Consider the following 22,795-nt stretch of genomic DNA (forward strand, 5'->3'; position numbering starts at 1 on the left):
CATGTTCCCCTTCCAGTTGTCTCCTCCCAGTCACCAGCATGTGTTCCCCTTCCATCTATCTCCTCCCACAGTAAACAGCATATTCCCCTTCCATCTATCTCCTCCCACAGTCACCAGCATGTCCCCCTTCCATCTATCTCCTCCCAAAGTCACCAGCATGTTCCACTTCCAGCTATCTCCTTCCAGTCACCATCATTTACCTCCTCCATTTATTTCCTCCCAGTCATAATCGTGTTCTCCTTCCATCTATCTCCACATGCAGTCACCAGCATGTTCCTCTTCCATCTATCTCCACCCACAGTCACCTGCAAGTTCCCTTTCCATCTATCTGCTCCCACAGTCACCAGCATGTTCCCATTCCAGTTGTCTCCCCCCAGTCACCAGCATGTGTTCCCTTCCATCTATCTCCTCCCACAACCACCAGCATGTTCCCCTTCCATCTGTCTCCTCCCACAGTCACCAGCATGTTCCCCTTCCATCTGTCTCATCCCACAGTCACCAGCATGTTTCCCTTCCATCTATCTCTTCCCACAGGCACCAGCATGTTCCCCTTCCATCTATCTCTTCCCACAGTCATCAGCATGTTCCCTTTCCATCTATCTCCTCCCTCAGTCACCAGCATGTTCCCCTCCCATCTATCTCCTCCACAGTCACCAGCATGTTCCTCTTCCATCTGTCTCTTCCCACAGTCACCAGCATGTTCCCCTTCCATCTATCTCCTCCCACAGTCACTAGCATATTCTGCTGCCACCTATCTCCTTCCAGTCACCATCATTTACCTCCTCCATCTATTTCCTCCCACAGTCATAATCGTGTTCTCCTTCCATCTATCTGCTCCCACAGTCACCAGCATGTTCCCCTTCCAGTTGTCTCCTCCCAGTCACCAGCATGTGTTCCCCTTCCATCTATCTCCTCCCACAGTAACCAGCATATTCCCCTTCCATCTATCTCCTCCCACAGTCACCAGCATGTTCCCCTTCCATCTATCTCCTCCCAAAGTCACCAGCATGTTCCACTTCCACCTATCTCCTTCCAGTCACCATCATTTACCTCCTCCATTTATTTCCTCCCAGTCATAATCGTGTTCTCCTTCCATCTATCTCCACATGCAGTCACCTGCAAGTTCCCTTTCCATCTATCTGTTCCCACAGTCACCAGCATGTTCCCATTCCAGTTGTCTCCTCCCAGTCACCAGCATGTGTTCCCTTCCATCTATCTCCTCCCACAACCACCAGCATGTTCCCCTTCCATCTGTCTCCTCCCACCGTCACCAGCATGTTCCCCTTCCATCTGTCTCATCCCACAGTCACCAGCATGTTCCCCTTCCATCTATCTTCTCCCACAGTCACAAGCATGTTCCCCTTCCATCTATCTCCTCCACAGTCACCAGCATGTTCCCCTTCCATCTATCTCCTCCCACAGTCACCAGCATGTTCCCCTTCCATCTATCTCTTCCCACAGTCACCAGCAAGTTCCCTTTCCATCTATCTGCTTCCACAGTCACCAGCATGTTCCCCTTCCAGTTGTCTCCTCCCATTCACCAGCATGTGTTCCCCTTCCATCTCTCTCCTCCCACAGTCACCATCATGGTCCCCTTCCATCTATCTCCTCCCACAGTCACCAGCATGTTCCCCTTCCACCTATCTCCTTCCAGTCACCACCATTTTCCTCCTACATCTATTTCCTCCCACAGTCATCATCATGTTCTCCTTCCATCTTTCTCCTCCCACAGTCACTAGCATGCTCCTCTTCTGTCTATTTTCTCCCACAGTCACCAACATGTTCTCCATACTTCCATCTCCTCCCTCAGGCAGCAGCATAATTCCCTTCTTTCTATCTTCATTCATTCATTCATTCATTCATTCAGTCATTCATGTAATCTCCTACCACACTAGCCAGCATGCTCCTTCCAGTTCACACTCTCAGACACTAGTATATTTCTCTCCCCCCTGTATATGTAACTCAGGCATGAGACAATCCTTTTTCATATATCCACTGAGCATGTTTCTCTTTTGCTCACTTTGCTTTCATTATTTAGCAGCTATTTCCTTCTAATTCGAAGTGCTCCTCACCACGGACATTAAAATGTTCTTTCATTTTAAACCTATATAGCAGCACTTCACTCACCCCTCCTCCAACAATGGTCACGGAGTGGAGGGACACGTCTCCATCCACAAGCAGAGAATCCACCCGTTGTACAGGAATCCTATGGCGATACTCATAGAATGCAGAGCCATTCACGCTTACCTGGATGGAGAGAAAGGGCAGTCATTGTTACCAAGCAGAGGAGTCTATCCAGGGAGTTTAGTGACCAACTCTGGAATCTTTCATACTTGAGGTCAGGGAATGTAAGAAAAAAAGGGGATGGTTAGGGCATATATCTCTGTTCAGTGTGTATGTTTGACGGTGGTGGTGGTGGTGGTGGTGGTGATGGTGGTGGGTAATATTCGTTTGCTTACCTGGAAACCTGAAAGATTGACCAGGAAGACCAACTCAAAGTGATTTCCTTTATGAAAGGGGAACCCGTCTTTCTTTCTCTCCTCACTTCCCCAAGACCCCGACTGTGAAGTATTAAACACGACCGCCTTTTCACCAAACCGGGGATTAAAGTGGAAGGCAGTGTCTGCTCCACAGGAAAAGTTTACATGGAATCTATCAGATAGATAAAAGCAATAAATAATAAGGGAAGCAACACAATAATGATAATTTTAGGTCTGTCTCCTTACTACTGCTAAACTGTAGCGCAGGGGCGTTTTCAGAGAGAAGGGGACAAGCGTGCAGCTTCCGTTGCGGGCCCTCTCCTCTCTGGCAGCTAGTAGATGCTACTGCGCATGTGCAGGTCTCCGGAAACATGGCGCCCGTGTCATCTCCAGCAGTACGCATGTGCAAATCACTCGGAAATTACCACGGCAGCCAATTTCCAAGTGATTTGTGCCTGCACTGTTGCCGCGGGACACCGGAGGAGGTAAGTATTCTCTATGGGTGCAGTGTGGGCCCCCCGGACCCAGGGGCCTGTTTGCATGGCACACACTGCACTCATTATAGAAACACCTATGCTCTACTGCCTTTTCCCTTACCCTGAAATGTGTTCCCATTTACATCCCTTTCTGCTGAAATTCCTTCCCCTTAATTCCTGTCCATTTGTAGGTACAAGGAAACCTTTCCAAAGATAATTTTGAATTATTTTTTTTAAACTCACAGCTCCCAGTTGACAATAATGATTTGCAAATAATCCAAGTATCTGCTACCTTCTATACATATATTAAAATTGTTTCTAACCTATCCACTTGTGGGATGTATCTTTAAACCAACATCTATGAAGTGCATTTCATAAGTGTTTACAGTGTCAAACCCTTACTCCTTTTAAACTAATGTTACAATACAAATTGATTGTATTTGCAGTATAATGTACACAGACTAGATATTATTTAATAATAATAATAATAATCAGAAGAAATGATTAAAGTCTGTGGGGTAAATGCCATAGCCCGCGGCTTGGAAGCATCGGTGAGTTCCTGGTGAATCTGTCCGATGTTTTAAAGGGGCAATCATTTGAGATGCAAAACTAACCTGGCCTTTTAAATGATTGCCCCTTTAAAACATTGGACAGACTCGCTGGGAACTCGCAGATGCCTGCATTTCCCAGTCGCAGGTGACTGATCTCACCTCTCTCACAGTAAACACAGCAAATATATAGATTCCTTGAAGAGAACAGTTTTTGAATAAACAGATTGAACACAATGAAAGCATCAAAGTGTTATCAGATATATCACTGGTGTTCGCAGCACTTTCAGTAATTTTCAGCACTTTTTTAACCTGGATCCTGGTTACCTGTTAACGTTTTTCGGGATTGAGCCCTGGATGTAAATTGACATACCGGGGCGTAGGCCTCCATGGATGGGGCTTCTGTGAGGGATAGACTGCAGGGAGATGGATGGGCAAGAAAGGGTTAATAAAGGGGGCACAGAAGAACATCAAGCAAAATGACTAGAGAGTCACACAGATGGCAAATGTGCCAAGTAAAGGGTCAATGTATAAAAAAGCAGGGGGCGTATCTTGGTCACAAGACTCCCCACCCACCAAAAAAAAACCAACAACAATAATAAAAAAAACAAAAAACTTTATCAGTAACAACAGTGGTAAACGTGTCTTTTGGAAAAGTTGGAACCGAGTTTGAAATTATATAGTAAGTGCAAGATCAACAACCACTAATAATCATGCAAAGATTATGGCGCTGATGCAGAATCGTGCGCAAGTCCAATTCTCGCTGATCGAGTGCATCCAACTACGGGTGATCCAGTGTCGTACACATCTCAGTGGCACCTCCACTTGCAGCTGACAGGGCATAACTAAGTGGTAATGTGGCGCTACCGCATAGGTTCAGTTGAATGTGGGCGCGTAGGTGAAATTGCAGGCTATGCAGAGAGATCCATCTGCCTCCCATCACCAGGTATGTATGGTGCAGGTGGAAATGCATGCTCATAATGACGATAGCTTTCTTCCTTAGACTAATAAACAGGGTCAGTGGGGTCACCTTTACTGCCATGCAGTTGGATTGCAATTGCAGCCATCTTGGGTGTAACTGTGCATCAGCCCAGTGTGTACAAGTGGAAACGGATCTCTGCATAGCCAGCAATATTAGTCAATTTTACCAACTACCTTCCCTTCAAGAACCGTCCTTCAGTGGAATCACTTCTCTTTTCACCTCACCAATCACTATACATTTCAGAACCCTGGCACCTGCATATAGGACACAGGACCTGTGCCCATCATCGTCAGTGCTGATTGGCTACCTCTGAAGCAGGTAATATCTGACGCCCTACACACTCGGCGATGCGCCGCCGAGGTGCCCGACGGCCGATACGGCCGACGAGCAACCCGGCGGCGGGGGGGCAGTGACGGGGGGAGTGAAGTTTCTTCACTCCCCCCGTCACCCGGCTGCATTGAAGTGCAGGCAAATATGGATGAGATCGTCCATATTGGCCTGCATGCACAGCCGACGGGAGACCAGCGATGAACGAGCGCGGGGACGCGCATCGTTCATCGCTTAAGTCTCCACACTGAAAGATATGAACGAGTTCTCGTTCATTTATGAACGAGATCGTTCATATCTTTCAGAATATCGCCAAGTGTGTAGGGCCTATAAGACACTGATTGCCATAGTCCCTGCTATGGAGAAAGCTAAGCAGGTAATGGCTAAACGTAAGTGCTGAGTACACTGAAGGGCAGGGTGGCCGGTGAGGGTTACTCTCGTAGGGGCAGATGTACTAAGCCATGGAGAGTGATAAAGTAGAGAGAGATAAACTGCCAACCAATCCATGCCTGTCATGACAGGAGCTAATTGGCTGGTACTTTATCCCTCTCCAAAGCTTAGAACATCTCCCCCATAGTGAGGTGAGGTAAATCAGTGAAGTCTTCTGTAGCTGTGAGAGACATTTCCCTATAAGATCATATACTGTATATTTACTACTCTTTTCGTTGTGCACAATAAACAAAATCTGTATATATATATATATATATATATATATATATATATATACACACACGCGCACACACACAGTATGTGTGTATATATATATATATATATATATATATATATATATACACATACAAACAAAAACACACAAGTATATAATGGATAAAATACTACAGACCACATTTCATGATTGGTAACAGAACACTGAGGCTACACACTATAAGATATATCGTAGGATATATCGTTCTGATGTGGATCGAGACAATGTATCTTACACATCATATACGGTGGACCACCGATCCGTCATTCCCGTCTGTTGTTCATTAAATTGAACCATCGGATCTACTGTACGTCTAATGGGATGATTCCACGGTCGACGCAGTGTTGTTACATGCAGTATAAATGATACATTGCGAACTTCGTACAACAGATAGTTTAGTGTGAACAGCGGATGTCATGTATTATTTAATCGCATCGCTGGGTCAAATGGTTTGCACCCAGCTTAACGGCAAAGTCCGGTTTAATATATTCCATAAAAATTTCCTCAGAAAAATTATTTTAGTTTGCAGAAATGTCAATATGAACATTCCTGAATTTTCCAGATATTACCAGGGGATATCAGTTACTGAGATTAGAAGTATGGGGACTGTCTAAACTGTCACACGCTCAAACTTAGATTATAAATAGTAGTCTCAGTAGGAACTGAGATATCTCCGCTGATAAATATGGTTTACCTATGATAAGTGGGTAAGAGGAAAGCAGGGTAGCATGGTGGAGTGCACGTCTCATGGACAGAAAGGGGAAGCGTGCACTTACCGGGTTGTAAATTGGCTGATAGCCCACAGCTGGAACGAATGCCATGTCTGCTGTCTCTGGTCAGGTCCACTGGTAGAAGTGCTCTGTACACACAGCAATTTCCTTTTATACACATCTGTAATATGGGTATGGCAACCTTTGTCCTTTACACAAGGATGTAGTCATTAATGTGCAGAACCTTTGTCCACAGGACATATATAGTATATATTATAGGCCAGGCATACATGAAAGTCAGAATATATATAGAGCAGGTACAGCACGCAGTTTTTGTCACAAACTAGCGGAAATACAGACTGCGGACTCTAGTAGGAAATGTAGTGATAGAATAAATGAGAGATACCCTCTCCTGCTTGAGCCAGACTTAGTGCTGTTGTCAATGCTCCTCCCCTTTTAATGTCCCATTCAGATGACTGAGAAGCTCTGACAACGCCACAGGCAAGGAGTCTGCTGTGTCGAGGGGATCAGAGAAGCGCAGGTTTGTGAGATTTTCTTCCTTTTCTGGCATTGGGGCTGTTTCGGAGGTGAATGCAGTGCAGATATTTACGTAGTTGGTGCCTTATTCAGCTTCAGTTGCAATTTTGCAAAACTGCAAATCAGGCGATTTTCAGACGCATGTGCTGTGTACGCATTCCACATGCGTCAGAGCCACAATGCAATCGCAGGTACAGCAAGGTGCAATCGCATAGCGATTGCCAAAAAGAGTCCATCTGTAGCAGGTTACATGGCGTTTGTGGGGAGTGGTTGGGAAAACGCAGTCGTGTCATGGCCGTTTTCGAGGCATGTATCTGACATCAGGTGCAATGGATAGTGACTAAAAACATTAAAAACATGGTGCCGGCGGGACAGCATTCTTATTATGATGAGTAGCCCTGGCTCCACCGCAACCGTCGATGGTACTCGATTTCTGCAACTGGATCGCAATTGTGTTGATGCATATGCACATTTTCGATTGCATCGGTGGGCGTCTTTTTCCTTTCTGGGCGGCTCTTCACATGCGATTTTTAGCAGTAGCAGGACTGAGAAAATCGCACTTTGGGTGGTATTTAATTCTTTCCGCCCCCTTCCACACCCGTTCTGTTTCTGCAGAAGGGGCGTGGTATCATCATTTCAGCTTGCTACCCACGGGTAGCGAGGTGCCCAACCCTTTACTCAGCTAAAACGGATTACTATAGGCGCAATATGCACGATAACGGGGATCACGTTAGAAAAGAGATTGGGCGGGATATTTCATTTGAATACTGTCCTTTCTGTCTCAATAGCGACCCAAGCTGAATGAGGTCCTTGGTCAGTTATTGGCAAATTCCGTGTGCGTCTAAGTCACACTGTGTACACGATATGGTACATCAGCTATGTCGCTTGCAGTGAGGATTTATGTGCAAAGTGATTGACAGTAAGGGACAGTTAGGTGGAGGCAATGATGTAGGCATGTCACAGCCGTTTCCGAGGTGTGTCTCAGTCTGCACTTGCGATCCAGTATGCACAAAACATGGTGTCAGCGTCTCAATTCAACTCTGAGCGACCATAGAATTATAAAGGATCTACAACCGCCACTGCGCATATGACTGTACACATTTGCTCAGACCTGCAGGCGTCTCAGTACATTTACAGTGATAATGTTGATTATCTTAGAGGAATGAAAGCTATACCTTAAACACACCTTAAATACACTTTAAACCTTCACAGTAATGCAATGCAATGATATTACACTTTAAACCTTATGCAGCAATGCAGTGTGATGCTATTACACTTTAAACCTTATGCAGCAATGCAGTGTGATGCTATTACACTTTAAACCTTAGCAGTAATGCAATGCAATGATATTACACTTTAAACCTTAGCAGGGCAATGAGGACACAACACCAATTGTGATTTTTACCGCTGGGTTCCGACACCACAGTGGATTATTGCTGAAAGGGGGTTTACAATACAAATAATAAACTACAATATAACAGAGTAAATGGCTACAGTCAATGTTACATACGTGAGTGGATTCGCTTGCGCTACCCGGTCCAGTCCTCCGCCATCTGATAGATAACGTTGTGAGCCTTCTGTCTGACCAAGCCTGCTGCAGGCTCTCTTTATTCACTTCATCCAAAACATAACACAATGGATACTGTAATCTCTTTGTCCATTGGACACAGGGATGGTCATTTACAGTACAGGAGAGGTCATAGATCTGTTTGAATAGGTGGGCGATGTCTATTTTCACTGCTCTTGTGGGTGGTCTCCTCTGTATTCCCGCCGCATACATAATGTACAGTAAATACAGTTTATATCTATATTCTGCTCCTGCACCTTACTATCCGCAGGAACATGCAATCTTCCTCAAACCAACACCGGAATGTTTTCCTTAAAATACCCTACAGCTGGATACCAAACACCACCTTGTAACCTTGTTCTGTCCCCTCCTATCCTGTAAAGGTGAATCCCTTTGTTCTGTTACCATTTAAACTGATGTTAATTTCTGGTGTGGTGCAGGGGGACTATGTGTACATTGTGCACTATTTGGATAAAATATGTAATGTGTTTTGATAGTTCTCCATGCGTTCACAAACACTACTGTAAATACCCATACCACGCACTGATGCGCACAACCGCGGGAGCGACCATACGCAAATTGCGAATATGTGCACGCACAGCAGAACAAGTACACGCGCGGAGGCCATCTGTGTGTTGTTTGTACGTGATGTGTGTACTGCAATATTTTTCGACTTTGACAACAGACGGCAGCATTAGCATATTCTCGCACATTAGTGTACATCTCTGAATCAGACCTATAATTCACCCAAAACATATTTTTTTTGTTTTTTTCTTGGCATCATCCTTTTAACCTCTGAACTGATTATCTGATGAGCAGCCAGCCAAGTATACGGATGTTAGGGGCAGGACGCATTGCAATATGCGTACAACCCTGCAAACGGGCAAATATACATATTTATTATCCTGCAAGTGCATGCAGTGTGGTAGGAAATGCAGATGATTTCTGTCCAACTCTGCTTCAAAATGAAAGCAAGATATAGGGCATACTTGCCTACAATGTGTTTTTCCTCTCCGGGAGAAGCCCGGAGAGGAGACGCTGCAGTAGTCTTCGGGGGGCGGGGGGCGGATGGTGACATCACCAAGCCCCGCCCCCACATCGGCAAATGCAGCGATTTGAGGGTCTGCGGGAAGGGGGCGGGGCTCAAATGACGCAATTTGCGTCATTTTAACCCCTTCCCCACCCGACGGACCCGCGAAAACGGGAGATTATCTCTCCATCCTGCTCGCATCACTAAGGTGCGAGCAGGATGCGGGAGACCTGCCCACTCTTCCGGGGGTGCGGGGGGGCTACCCAAAAAAACAGGAGCCTCCCGCAGCTTCCGGGAGAGTAGGTAAGTATGATATAGGGCAGATGTACTATGCCTTGGAGAGTGATAAAGTGGAGAGAGATAAAGTACCAGCCAATCAGCTCCTAACTGCCGTGTTGCATGATGTGTTTGAAAAAAATGACTTAGGAGCTGGTTGGTTGATACTTTATCTTTCTCCAAAGCTTAGTACATCTGACCCATGATCTAATTCTGGAGCAGAGAGGTGCCATGTATTATTGCTGCAAACAACACAACCATGTCATAAAACAGAGGCAGAGCTGAACTTTGGCATCCAACAGGTGGCAGATCTCTAAGAGCAGAGAAGATGGGAGGGGTAGTGCTTATGACAGTGATACGGATTCATCTTATTACCATGGGTGTGCACCTTCCACCCAAGGTGTGAGATGCCCTTTTTCCTCTATACTTGCCTTAATACATAGGTCTGCAAACTCAGTCCTCATTACCCCACACAGTGCATGTTTTGCAGGTCTCCTCACAGAATCACAAGTGAAATAATTAACTCCACCTGTGGACCTTTTAAAACGTGTCTGTGAGTAATTAATACACCTGTGCACCTGCTGGGTTACCTGCAAAACATGCACTGTGTGGGGTAATGAGGACCGAGTTTGCAGACCTATGCCTTAATACAGAGCCGGCTCCAGGCACGTTCGACTAGAGCGGCCGCGCAGGGCGCCACCCTTAATGGGCGCCGCCAGCTTTGTGCCTGGAGCCAGCCTGCAGTGCTCCTTGGCCTAAACTTAAACTGTTGTGTATGCGGCTGTGCGGCGCCGACGTCTGACGTTAGACGCCGGCACCGGGCAGCCGCGCACACAAGAGTTTTAGAAGAGCCGCCCGCGTCCTCAGCGGCACTCCCCCTCCCGCCATCACTGCAGGTATCGTGAAGCAGTATATGGATCGGGCTCTGTGTGGGGGCACTGTGGGGGCAATTATGTATCTGGAAATGTGGGGGCATGTCTGCACTGTGGGGGTATAGCTTTCACTGTGGGGGCGTTTATGTATCTGGCACTGTGGGGGCATATCTGGCACTGTGGGGGCATTTATATATCTGGCACTGTGGGGGCATTTATGTATCAGGCACTGTGGGGGCATTTATGTATCTGGCATTGTGGGGGCATTTATGTATCTGGCACTGTGGGGGTATATCTGCACTGTGAGGGCATTAATGTATCTGGCACTGTGGGGGCATATCTGCACTGTGGGGGCATTAATGTATCTGGCACTGGGGAGGCATATCTGCACTGTGGGGGCATATCTGCACTGTGGGGGCATTTTATGTATCTGGCACTGTGGGGGAATTTATGTATCTGGAACTGTGGGGGCATTTATGTATCTGGAACTGTGGGGGCATATCTGCACTGTGGGGGCATTTTATGTATCTGGCACTGTGGGGGCATATCTGCACTGTGGGGGCATTAATGTATCTGGCACTTTGGGGGCATTTATGTATCTGGAACTGTGGGGGTGTTTATGTGTCTGGCACTGTGGGGGCATATCTGCACTGTGGGGGCATTAATGTATCTGGCACTGTGGGGGCATATCTGCACTGTGGGGGCATTTATGTATCTGGCACTGTGGGGGCATTTATGTATCTGGCACTGTGGGGGCATTTATGTATCTGGCACTGTGGGGCATATCTGGCACTGTGGGGGCATTTATGTATCTGGCACTGTGGGGCATATCTGCACTGTGGGGGCGTTTATGTATCTGGCACTGTGGGGGCATATCTGCACTGTGGGGGCATTTATGTATCTGGCACTGTGGGGGCATATCTGTACTGTGGGGGCATTTTATGTATCTGGCACTGTGGGGGGCATATTGGCACTGTGGGGGCATTTATATATCTGGAACTGTGGGGGCATTTATGTATCTGGAACTGGGGGGGCATATCTGCACTGTAGGGGCATTTTATGTATCTGGCACTGTGGGGGCATATTGGCACTGTGGGGGCATTTATGTATCTGGAACTGTGGGGGCGTTTATGTATCTGGCACTGTGGGGGCATATCTGCACTGTGGGGGCATTTATGTATCTGGCACTGTGGGGGCATATCTGCACTGTGGGGGCATTACTGTATCTGGCACTGTGGGGGCATTTATGTATCTGGCACTGTGGGGGCATTTATGTATCTGGCACTGTGGGAGCATATATGTATCTGGCACTGTGGGGGCATTTATGTATCTGGAACTGTGGGGGCATTTATGTATCTGGCACTGTGGGGGCGTTTATGTATCTGGCACTGTGGGGGCATATCTGCACTGTGGATGCATTAATGTATCTGGCACTGTGGGGGCATATCTGCACTGTGGGGGCATTTATGTATCTAGCACTGTGGGGGCATTACTGTATCTGGCACTGTGGGGGCATATCTGCACTGTGGGGGCATTTATGTATATGGCACTGTGGGGGCATATCTGCACTGTGGGGGCGTTTATGTATCTGGCACTATGGGGACATATCTGGCACTGTGACCATTTATGTATCTGGTGTAGAGATGTGCCCTGTAGGCACATCAGCGGTGCTGACTGTGGACAGCGCTGGGGCAGCTTGTCTGCCCCCAGCGCCTGTCAGTGCGTGGCGGCGGCGGGTGTCCGGTGCAGGGATTACCCTTTTCCCTGCACCGGACCGGAGGCTGCGGGTAGATTTAAACATTGGCGCCCTCCGGGAGCCAATCGTGGCTCCCGGAGCGGCAGCCAATCAGAGAGGGACGCGGCGAGCCAATCGGCGCTCGCCGCGTCATAGGCCCCGCCCCCGGCGTCTGACGTCAGACGCCGGGCGGGAGCCGAAGACACCGCGCGCGCGGAAGAGCGCAAAGAGAGAAGAAGACGGGCGGGAGCAGCGGAGACGGTCGTCGGCGCGCCGGAGCGCAGAAGATCCCGGCGGCGCGAGGAAGAAGACGTCGCGGTCGGAGCTCGGGTGGCCGCGGAAGAGGCCTGAAGACGTCCGGCGGCAGGAAGATGTCCAGCGGCGGCTGGACGCGGCGAGGCGACGGCGGCGCCGCTGGCCAGGACGGGCCAGCGGCCGAAGATTAAAGAAGAACGCCGGAGGGGTCACCAGGGGTGGGAAGCAAAGGGCTGGCGAAGCCCCCCCTGGTGCCTCTCCCAGCGGGTCAGGTAGGCCCTTTTCAGGTGCCCCTGTACCCGCTCCTCCCTAGACCACCGGGTGTTCGGGCATTAGGCCCGTGGGCACAGTCAGGCCCTCCCGGCCTGTGGGCAAGTAGTCGGGCCCTCCCGGACCGTGGGTACCTTTAGTCGGGCCCTGCGCAGTCGGGGTTTCCCCCGGCCCGTGGCCCGGCTAAGATTTGGGGGCCATCATTTGGGTAGTTTGGGTATTAGGCCCAAGCTACCCCTCCAGCGCCAGTTAGGCGGGCATTAGGCCCGAGGGCAAATACAGGCAATAGGCCTGAGGGGACAGTAGGGGGCATTAGGCCCTAGGGTATTTTGGCCAGCTAGGGATATCTAAAGGTGACGCTGGGTACTAGGCCCAGGTCACCCCGCGTGTGACAGGTTAGGCGGGCGCTAGGCCCGTGGGTGAAATCAGGCCTCCGGCCTGTGTGCAGCTAGGGGCGCTAGGCCCAGTGAATAAGACCCCTGAGGTGAGTACAGGTGGCACTGGGCGCTAGGCCCAGGCCACCCCGAGGTATTTAGGTAGGCAGGCCTGGGGCCCACATAAGGGAAGGTACAGGAGGTGGGTAGGCCGTGCGGCGCCCACCCCCTTTCCAGCGGGAGGGATTTGAAGGGACAGCACCGTGTGATCTTGTATTCCGATATTGTGATGTATGTTGTTACCGTGCAGGGCAAAGTGTCTGTTTGTTTAAGTTGTGCATAGTTGTGTTGCACCACCCACACGAGCTAGTTTGAGGGCTCTGTTTATGTAGCTAGTGTAGCGGACGCACACTAGGGTAGTTCTTGGCCCTGCACGGCTGTTTCTCTTTGCCTCCTTACAGGGACCTGTAAGTGGAGAAGATCGGAGTGCAAGACTTGTGACGGTGAGTAGCATCCGTGTACGTTTGTCCCTTGTCTGTCCCCGAGCGCCGGAGTCGGGATTGCTCACGGACGTGAGAATCCTTTTCATCACACTACGTGCGACCAACCGGTGAAGGTCGCGGTCACCCCTGGGGTATCCCCTGTTCCAGTGGAAGAAGGGTCGATACCCCCTTTAAGGTAAACTACTCTCTCCTCAGCTCGGTCGTCGGTCAGCTCCGAGAGGGAATCGCCGTGTCCGGATCCGATTGAAGATTGCCAGGTCCGTTGAAGGTTCCGGTACCTGAAGGTGAGAGAGAGCGGCGCCTGGTGAGTACCGAATTTACACCTGCACGGCAGCAGGCACCACCACACGCAGCCGCACCTCTCACATCTGGCACTGCTGGGGGGCATGTCGTGTAGCTGGCATGGCTGGGGAGCATATCATGTAGTGTTCCCGCTAGGCATCTGTGGCTAGGCAATGTGTCTCAGTGCTCTGCCTGGCGCAAAGTGTCTAACGTGCTCTGCCTGTCGCAGTGTGTATAGGAGGTTCTACCTGGTGCAATGTGTATTAGCTGCACTACTGTGTGGTGTAATGTGAATTGCCACTATTATGTGGCCACGCCCCTTCTCCACGAAGCAATGCCCCTAAATTTTTGCTGCGCGCCTTTGGCGCGCACTGTCCATGCTTTGGCATGTAGGTAGGGGAGCACCAAGCATTACAGTATGTACATCATTTTGCCATCCTAACTTAAAAATGTGCCCCCCCTGTGATCTGCACCCTGTCCTAAAAAGTGAACACTGTCATGTGTAGCTGGCACTGCTGGGGGGCATGTCATGTGTAGCTGGCACTGCTGCAGGGCATGTCATGTGTAGCTGGCACTATACTGGAGACATTGGGGTAAATTTACTAAGGTCCCGATTTTGACAGAGATGCCGTTTTTTCATCAAAGTGTCATCTCGGTAATTTACTAAGCAATAATCACGGCAGTGATGAGGGCATTCGTAATTTTATGGAAGTCCAACAAAAAAAATACAAATGAATACACCATCGGTCAAAACGCGGCTGTTTAAGTATGAATCTCGGTAATTTACTAAGAAGTGCAAAGCAAAAAACAAACAAACACTGCCGTGAAAAATTACAACTCGTAAAAAAGTGCTAAAAAAAAACCAGACCTGCTTTTTTAATCCGTGATTGTATAGGCATGCAGGGATCCGTGCATGTATATCAGTGGGAAGGGGTGGGAAAGTGGTTATTTTATTAAAAAAAATTGCGTGGGGTCCCCCCTCCTAAGCATAACCAGCCTCGGGCTCTTTGAGCCGATCCTGGTTGCAGAAATATGGGGGAAAAATTGACAGGGGTTCCCCCATATTTAAGCAACCAGCATCGGGCTCTGCGCCTGGTCCTGGTTCCAAAAATACGGGGGACAAAAAGAGTAGGGGTCCCCCGTATTTTTAAAACCAGCACCGGGCTCCACTAGCTGGACAGATAATGCCACAGCCGAGGGTCACTTTTATATAGTGCCCTGCGGCGGTGGCATCAAATATCTAACTAGTCACCCCTGTCCGGGGTACCCTGGGGGAGTGGGGACCCCTTCAATCAAGGGGTCCCCCCCCCCAGCCACCCAAGGGCCAGGGGTGAAGCCCGAGGCTGTCCCCCCCCCATCCAATGGGCTGCGGATGGGGGGGCTGATAGCCTTTTGTGATAATGAAAAGATATTGTTTTTAGTAGCAGTACTACAAGGCCCAGCAAGCCTCCCCCGCATGCTGGTACTTGGAGAACCACAAGTACCAGCATGCGGCGGAAAAACGGGCCCGCTGGTACCTGTAGTACTACTACTAAAAAAATACCCAAAAAAAGACAAGACACACACACCGTGAAAGTAAAGATTTATTACATACATGCACACAAACATACATACATACTTACCTTATGTTCACACGAGGGTCTGTCCTCTTCTCCAGTAGAATCCAAGGGGTACCTGTTGAATAAATTCTACTCACCAGATCCCGGGTCCCAGGGTCCTCGGGGCAACCATTTGTAATCCAGGTACTTGAATAAAATAACAAAACGGAAAGCCGAGCCACGAACTGAAAGGGGCCCCATGTTTTCACATGGGACTCCTTTCCCCGAATGCCAGAAACCCACTCTGACTTCTGTCTAAGTGGGTTTCTTCAGCCAATCAGGGAGCGCTACGTTGTAGCACCCTCCTGATCGGCTGTGTGCTCCTGTACTGTCTGACAGGCGTCACACGGCAGTGTTACAATGTAGCGCCTATGCGCTCCATTGTAACCAATGGTGGGAACTTTCTGTTCAGCGGTGACGTCACTTTAGGTCAACCGCAGGGCAGAAAGTTCCCACCATTGGTTACAATGGAGCGCATAGGCGCTACATTGTAACACTGCCGTGTGCCGCCTGTCAGACAGTACAGGAGCACACAGCCGATCAGGAGGGTGCTACAACGTAGCGCTCCCTGATTGGCTGAAGAAACCCACTTAGACATCAGTCAGAGTGGGTTTCTGGCATTCGGGGAAAGGAGTCCCATGTGAAAACATGGGGCCCCTTTCAGTTCGTGGCTCGGCTTTCCGTTTTGTTATTTTATTCAAGTACCTGGATTACAAATGGTTGCCCCGAGGACCCTGGGACCCGGGATCTGGTGAGTAGAATTTATTCAACAGGTACCCCTTGGATTCTACTGGAGAAGAGGACAGACCCTCGTGTGAACATAAGGTAAGTATGTATGTATGTTTGTGTGCATGTATGTAATAAATCTTTACTTTCACGGTGTGTGTGTCTTGTCTTTTTTTGGGTATTTTTTTAGTAGTAGTACTACAGGTACCAGCGGGCCAGTTTTTCCGCCGCATGCTGGTACTTGTGGTTCTCCAAGTACCAGCATGCGGGGGAGGCTTGCTGGGCCTTGTAGTACTGCTACTAAAAACAATATCTTTTCATTATCACAAAAGGCTATCAGCCCCCCCATCCGCAGCCCATTGGATGGGGGGGGACAGCCTCGGGCTTCACCCCTGGCCCTTGGGTGGCTGGGGGGGGGACCCCTTGATTGAAGGGGTCCCCACTCCCCCAGGGTACCCCGGCCAGGGGTGACTAGTTGGATTTTTGATGCCACGGCCGCAGGGCACTATATAAAAGTGACCCCCGGCTGTGGCATTATCTGTCCAGCTAGTGGAGCCCGGTGCTGGTTTTAAAAATACGGGGGACCCCTACTCTTTTTGTCCCCCGTTTTTTTGGAACCAGGACCAGGCGCAGAGCCCGATGCTGGTTGCTTAAATATGGGGGAACCCCTGTCAATTTTTTACCCATATTTTTGCAACCAGGATCGGCTCAAAGAGCCCGAGGCTGGTTATGCTTAGGAGAGGGGACCCCACGCAATTTTTTTTTTGGATTTTACAGTGTTTAATTAAAAAAAAAAAAAAAAAATGAACCCCAGCACGGATCACACAGATCCGGCCGAGATTCATTGTAAAAAAGTCGGCAGTGTTTTGCTAATCACTGCCGTAAAAAACAGAAAAAAAAAACGAATGGCATCGACATCGGAAAACCCGAAAAGGCTAAATACGGCAGCTTAGTAAATTAGACGTAATCAATTCAAAAAGTTGCAATTTTACACTGTCGATGTCATTCGTGATTGAACTTTGACCTGAAACGGGAAAATACGAATCTTAGTAAATTTACCCCATTGTGTGTAAGGAACACTACTGTGGCTGTTATGTGTATGGCTGCTAACTGTGTGCGTAGAGGGGGTGTGAAAATATATTTATAGTTTGATTATATGAAGTTATGAGGCCACGCCCACTTTTCCAGGAGGCCACACCCACTTTTCCAGGAGCGCGCGCATAGGGGTGGTGGGGGGGGCTCTTAAATCTTCTCGCTCAGGGTGCTAGTAGGCCTGGAGCCGGCCCGTCCTTAATACATAGACTTCCATAAAATAGGCTGACCATACTAGCCCTTTAAACTGGGACACTCATGAATTATACAGGTTCTGTGGCTGATTAAAACCAGGAGACATGCAGGCTTGAAGTCATCCAGCCACAGAACCTGTGTAATTCATGAGCGTCCCAGTTTAAAGGGCTAGTATGGTCAGCCTTCATGATACGAACTCCTAGCAAGACATAATAGTGAGTCGTACTCCTAACTCCTATCCTACCCTAGGCATACCTCCCAACATGTCCCTCTCCAGGAGGGACACAATGCTCTGCTTCTGGACTTTTCTCTTAATTTAGGATTGCTGGCACCTGTGTTCAGCAGGTTAATGGCTAAGAAAGGTGTTTCAGCACAGGTGATGGCAAGCATAAATTAAGAGGGAAGTCCAGGAGCAGAGCATTCTGTCCCTCCTGGATTGGGTCATGTTGGGAGGTGTGCCCTAGGTCTGGTTCCTCCTAAGTGTGATTTAAAACATTTGTACAGAAAATCAAACTTTTTAAACAGTTCATGTTTTCCAAGATACCCAGCAGGTGCACAGGTGCATACCTCCCAACATGACCCTCTCCAGGAGGGACAGAATGCTCTGCTCCTGGACTTCCCTCTTAATGTATAATTGCCATCACCTGTGATGAAACACCTTTCTTATCAAACAACTAGTTCAGCACAGGTGATGGCAATCATACATTAAGAGGGAAGTCCAGGAGCAGAGCATTCTGTTCCTCCTGGAGAGGGTCATGTTGGGAGGTATGCAGGTATATTCATTACTTACTGACACATTTTAATTATTTCACTTGTGATTCTGTGAGGAGCAAGTTTGGGAAGCACTGGGTTAGAGGATAAACTCTGCATGTAGGGCAAGAACAGCAAATTGCCAAATTCCAGCTTTGTGCTACATGCAAATTGCCAATCAACCCACAGCAACCATTGTCAAAATCTATTAGGAATCAACTGGATTTTAATTAAGCTGGGAAAACAATAAACAATATGCAAACGATACGTTATCGCCCACAATTTCCCTGGAACTCCCGGACAAACGATATAGAACCCTATTCCGCTTTAGTTGCAGTTTTGCTAAATTAGCCCAGCACGGGGCAAGTCTTCCATTTACTAATTTTATTGAAAATATAATAAAAGATACATGTAAGTATTTGGTATAGTCTGAACGCAGGCACAACAGTTATAAATCAACAACATCTGAATGTACTTGACTGAATGCCCTGAATATACAATGTCTAAATATACTGAAAAACAACAACATTTTCTATACTAAGATTCAGAAGAAAAAAAAGAAAGTGTATGGATTAATCTTTTAGAAACAAACAATAACAACGAATGTAGTTCATCCCAGAAGGCCAACCAGCGGAACATCCGGGAGAAGTTATATTGAATTATATATATTCGAAAGAGAAAAAGGGTGCGTGACCGAGATATGGGAAAAATAGACAAGATCAGAGAGGAAGAGGAAGGAACAGAAGCAAGCTAATATCCCTTATCCACTAGTGATGCGTGTCGCAGTCGGGAGCCTGACACTGGTGCTACTCGGCTGCGACCCGCATCAGAGCCCCCTTTCCCACTGCACTCACCAACCCGGCTTACTGTCGGGTTGGTGACGCTGCTGGTGATGCGGCAGGGGCGGCGCTGGGAGATCACATGATCTCCCAGCGCCGCCCTTCCATACACTGTGAACGGGAGCACACGGCTTCCGTTTACACTGCACAGCTTACCGGGTTGAACTCGTGTTCAACCCGGTAAGCTACTCGGGTAGGATTCCCGGATCACTTGATCCGTGTTTTTGCAGAGGGAGCCGTTTCCCCTAGCAAAAAAACACGGGTAAATGCGCGCCCCCGTGCATTTACCCGTGTCTTTTGAGCTAGTGGAAAAGGGGTATTAGAGCGAGTCGAGGAAGAGAGAAGTAAAGAAGAAAAAAAAAAGAAAAGAAGAAAAAGGGAAAAGGGGGGGGGGGGGGTTAGGGGGAGAGGTGTTTTATTGTAGACCTGGGAGAGCAACATCATAAGTAGTATACCAAGGTGTCCAAATACTGTGAAATTTGTCCACTGTGTTGTTCATCAAAGAAAACAGAAATTCCATCTTTGCCACAAACCAAATTCGGTTCAAAAGTTCAAAGCGGGTGGGAGGGGTGATTTGTTTCCATGATTTGGCAATTTGGAGTTTAGCTGCGCAGGCTATATGCATAGCCAGCTTATTTTCAGGCTTAGATAACTGACAGGCTGGGGCACATAAGAGAAGCGTCTCTGGTGTGAAGGGAGAGGGGGGGGGGGGAATCAGGTATAACGGAATCAATGAGAGTTCGGACCAAGGACCAAAAGGGAGCGATTTTGGGACATTTCCACCATATATGTAAAAAGAAGCCTATTTGGCTGCGTTGGAGCCAACAAAGATTTGAGGAGTTTGGATAAATTTGATTTAGGCGGTCCGGCACTACATACCAGCGCGTGTAGATTTTGTAGGAGGTTTCCTTGATGGAGACGCTAATCAAACATTTTGAGATATTTAATCGAATAGTGTCCCATGCTTCATCAGGAAGGGTAGTCCCCAAGTCCGTTTCCCAAGCAATTTAATGAGCTGCGAGCACAGGGCAAGTCTTAACTGCACCACCCCCGTAACGCTGCGTCGCCACCCCGACCTCCTCTGCTTGTCAATCAGGAAGAGGTGTTCACATCACTGAGATGCAATTGCATCTCCTAGGCCACGCACGCGCAGAGCGAGCTCGCACTGCCCTGGAGAAAGGTGGAATACGATCACGCCTAAGTGGCGTATGCTACCTAATAAGGCCCATTGTGCGTACACACTGAGCGATTTTACAAACGACCAAATGCGATACATGAATCGTTTGACACTACCAAATTGTTGGGTTTCAGTCTAATTTAACATGTTGTTCATCGTTGGTAGCGTTCACACTGCACGATATGGGTGGTCATTCCGAGTTGATCGCTCGTTGCCGATTTTCGCTATGCTGTGATTTGTTGCTAAATGCGCATGCGCATGGTACGCTTAGTCATTTAACTAAAAACTTAGCAGTTTTGCTGTTGTCTTTGCGGCGCTTTTCAGTCGCACTGCTGATCGGTAAATGATTGACAGGAAAGGGGCGTTTCTGGGAGGTAACTGAGCGTTTTCCGGGAGTGTGCTAAAAAACGCAGGTGTGTCAGGGAAAAATGCAGGCGTGTCAGGGAAAAATGCAGGCGTGTCAGGGAAAAATGCAGGAGTGTCTGGAGAAACGGGGGAGTGGCTGGCCGAACGCAGGGCGTGTTTGTGACGTCAAACCAGGAACTAAACGGACTGAGGTGATCGCAATCTAGGAGTAGGTCTGGAGCTACTCAGAAACTGCAAGGAATTATTTAGTAGCAATTCTGCTAATCTTTCGTTCGCTATTCTGCTATGCTAAGATACACTCCCAGAGGGCGGCGGCCTAGCGTTTGCAATGCTGCTAAAAGCAGCTAGCGAGTGAATAACTCGGAATGAGGGCCATAGTTCTAGTTTTAACAACATTGTTGAAATTGAGCTGCATGTACAGGCGACAGAGTCTTTGGACAGCGCTGCAGCCACTGGAGAAGACTGGAGCCCCCACATTTAAAAAAAACATCTATTAATAAGGACTGCGGTATCCTGCGTTACTTAGCTAAAAGCCAGACACTGCTACAGTAGCTGTTTTGTTGAGCTGTTGGTAAATAGTAGAGGTCGGTAATTTATACAGAGACTGCCGTTTCCGCATGATTTTCGCAGGTGATAAATAGTCCCATTAGTCGTGTTCCTAAGTGGAGCTAACACTGTAAATAGGACACTCACAAATGCTGAAAGAACAAGAATATACAAAGAATGTCAATGTGAAAGGTCCATTCCCCACCCTCTGGTAGGGAAACTTTGCAGGATCCACGTCATCCTCATGTTACTACTAATGTGAATTCCTAACAGACCTGATGGCTGGAAGAGATTGAGCGGGTGATACACTCCTGTTCCCTTTGACCGCAAAGTAATTATAGCTGGGTAGGTGTGTTGTATGGGACAGGGTTGTAAAGTCAGTTACTATTAACCAGGCTTATCAGCGGGGAGAGGCAGGAAAATCCCCTGTAATATACATGCCCAGGACTGTGTTGTGCAGGACTGATGAATGACAGCACTGTACCATAAGGTACCATCTCCACCTCTATGACAATATCAAATTCCAAACTGTCAGCTCCAGTCTGCATTGGTCTCAATCCTTGCCGACATAGGGGCTTATTCAGACCTGAACGCATACCTCCCAACTTTATAGTTCCCTAAAGAGGGACACACGCGCGGCGAAGCCGCGTGCGCTCCCGAAAAAGGGTGTGGCCTAAGAAAAGGGGGTGTGGCTTCGTGGGAGGACCCACGCTCGCGAGCCACGCCCCCGTTTTCATCACTGAGGGGGCATGCCCAGCGCTCTGTGAGCCTCTGGCATGCCCCCTCTCCCTCTGAATCCAGTGAATAGATGCTGTGCGCATGCGCACAGCGTCTATTCACCGCTGCTCTGCAAAGCAGGGCAGCGAGACACAGAGACTCCCAACTGCCCCCCCCCCCCCCCCCACCGCGGGACACTGCTGCCCGCGGGTGGGACAGCGGGACAGTCCCCAAAAAACGGGACTGTCCCGCGAAAATCGGGTCAGTTGGGAGGTATATGAACGTAGATGTGCTAAATTTAGCACATCTATGATCAGCTTCCCTGACATGCGGGGGGACGCCCAGCACAGGGCTAGTCCGCCCAGCATGTCAGTCCCTGCCCCGTCATACAAGTACAAAAGCATCGCACAGCAGCAATGCTTTTGTACTGTAGGAGTAGCTCCCAGCCAGTGCAGCTCCCAGCCAGTGCAGCTCCTGCGCGCTGGCAGGGAGTTACTCGTCGCTGCCCGGGTCACAGCGGCTGCGCCTCCCCCCCCCCCCCCCAACGGTCCGGGCATGCCTGCGTTGCCCGGACCGCGCCCCCTAAACGGCGGCCAAATGCCGCCGGCCCGTCCCATCCCACTCAGCGACCGCCTCTGCCTGTCAATCAGGCAGAGGCGATTGCAGGGCCGTCGGCTGTCTGCCATGCGCCGGTGCATGCACAGCTGCGATCAGATCTGAATTAGCCCCACACTGCTTACATGAACTATCACCGGCAGGTAACAATAGATCAGCTTTATCTGCAACAGCAACAATCATCTTCCTATCCTCCCGCACAACCTCACCTCCCACAATTCCATTATCTATTGATGACACTACTATC

At 48.8% G+C, this 22,795-nt stretch overlaps 1 protein-coding gene across 1 annotated transcript in view; it reads right to left on the reverse strand.

Moving 5' to 3' along the window:
* The window catches only part of LOC134949898 (uncharacterized), a 94,995-nt gene extending 90,062 nt beyond the window's left edge, over window positions 1-4,933 (reverse strand). The window contains exons 1-4 of the mRNA XM_063938592.1: window positions 4,741-4,933; window positions 3,832-3,920; window positions 2,460-2,652; window positions 2,128-2,247 (exon numbers count right to left, since the gene is read on the reverse strand). Coding sequence (XP_063794662.1) covers window positions 2,128-2,247; window positions 2,460-2,652; window positions 3,832-3,920; window positions 4,741-4,773 — 435 coding nt within the window. The 5' untranslated portion in view covers window positions 4,774-4,933. The remainder of the gene's footprint in view (window positions 1-2,127; window positions 2,248-2,459; window positions 2,653-3,831; window positions 3,921-4,740) is intronic.
* Window positions 4,934-22,795: the final 17,862 nt, after the last annotated feature.

The sequence above is a fragment of the Pseudophryne corroboree genome, chromosome 8 (genome assembly GCF_028390025.1).
Source record: "Pseudophryne corroboree isolate aPseCor3 chromosome 8, aPseCor3.hap2, whole genome shotgun sequence".
NCBI lineage: Eukaryota > Metazoa > Chordata > Amphibia > Anura > Myobatrachidae > Pseudophryne > Pseudophryne corroboree.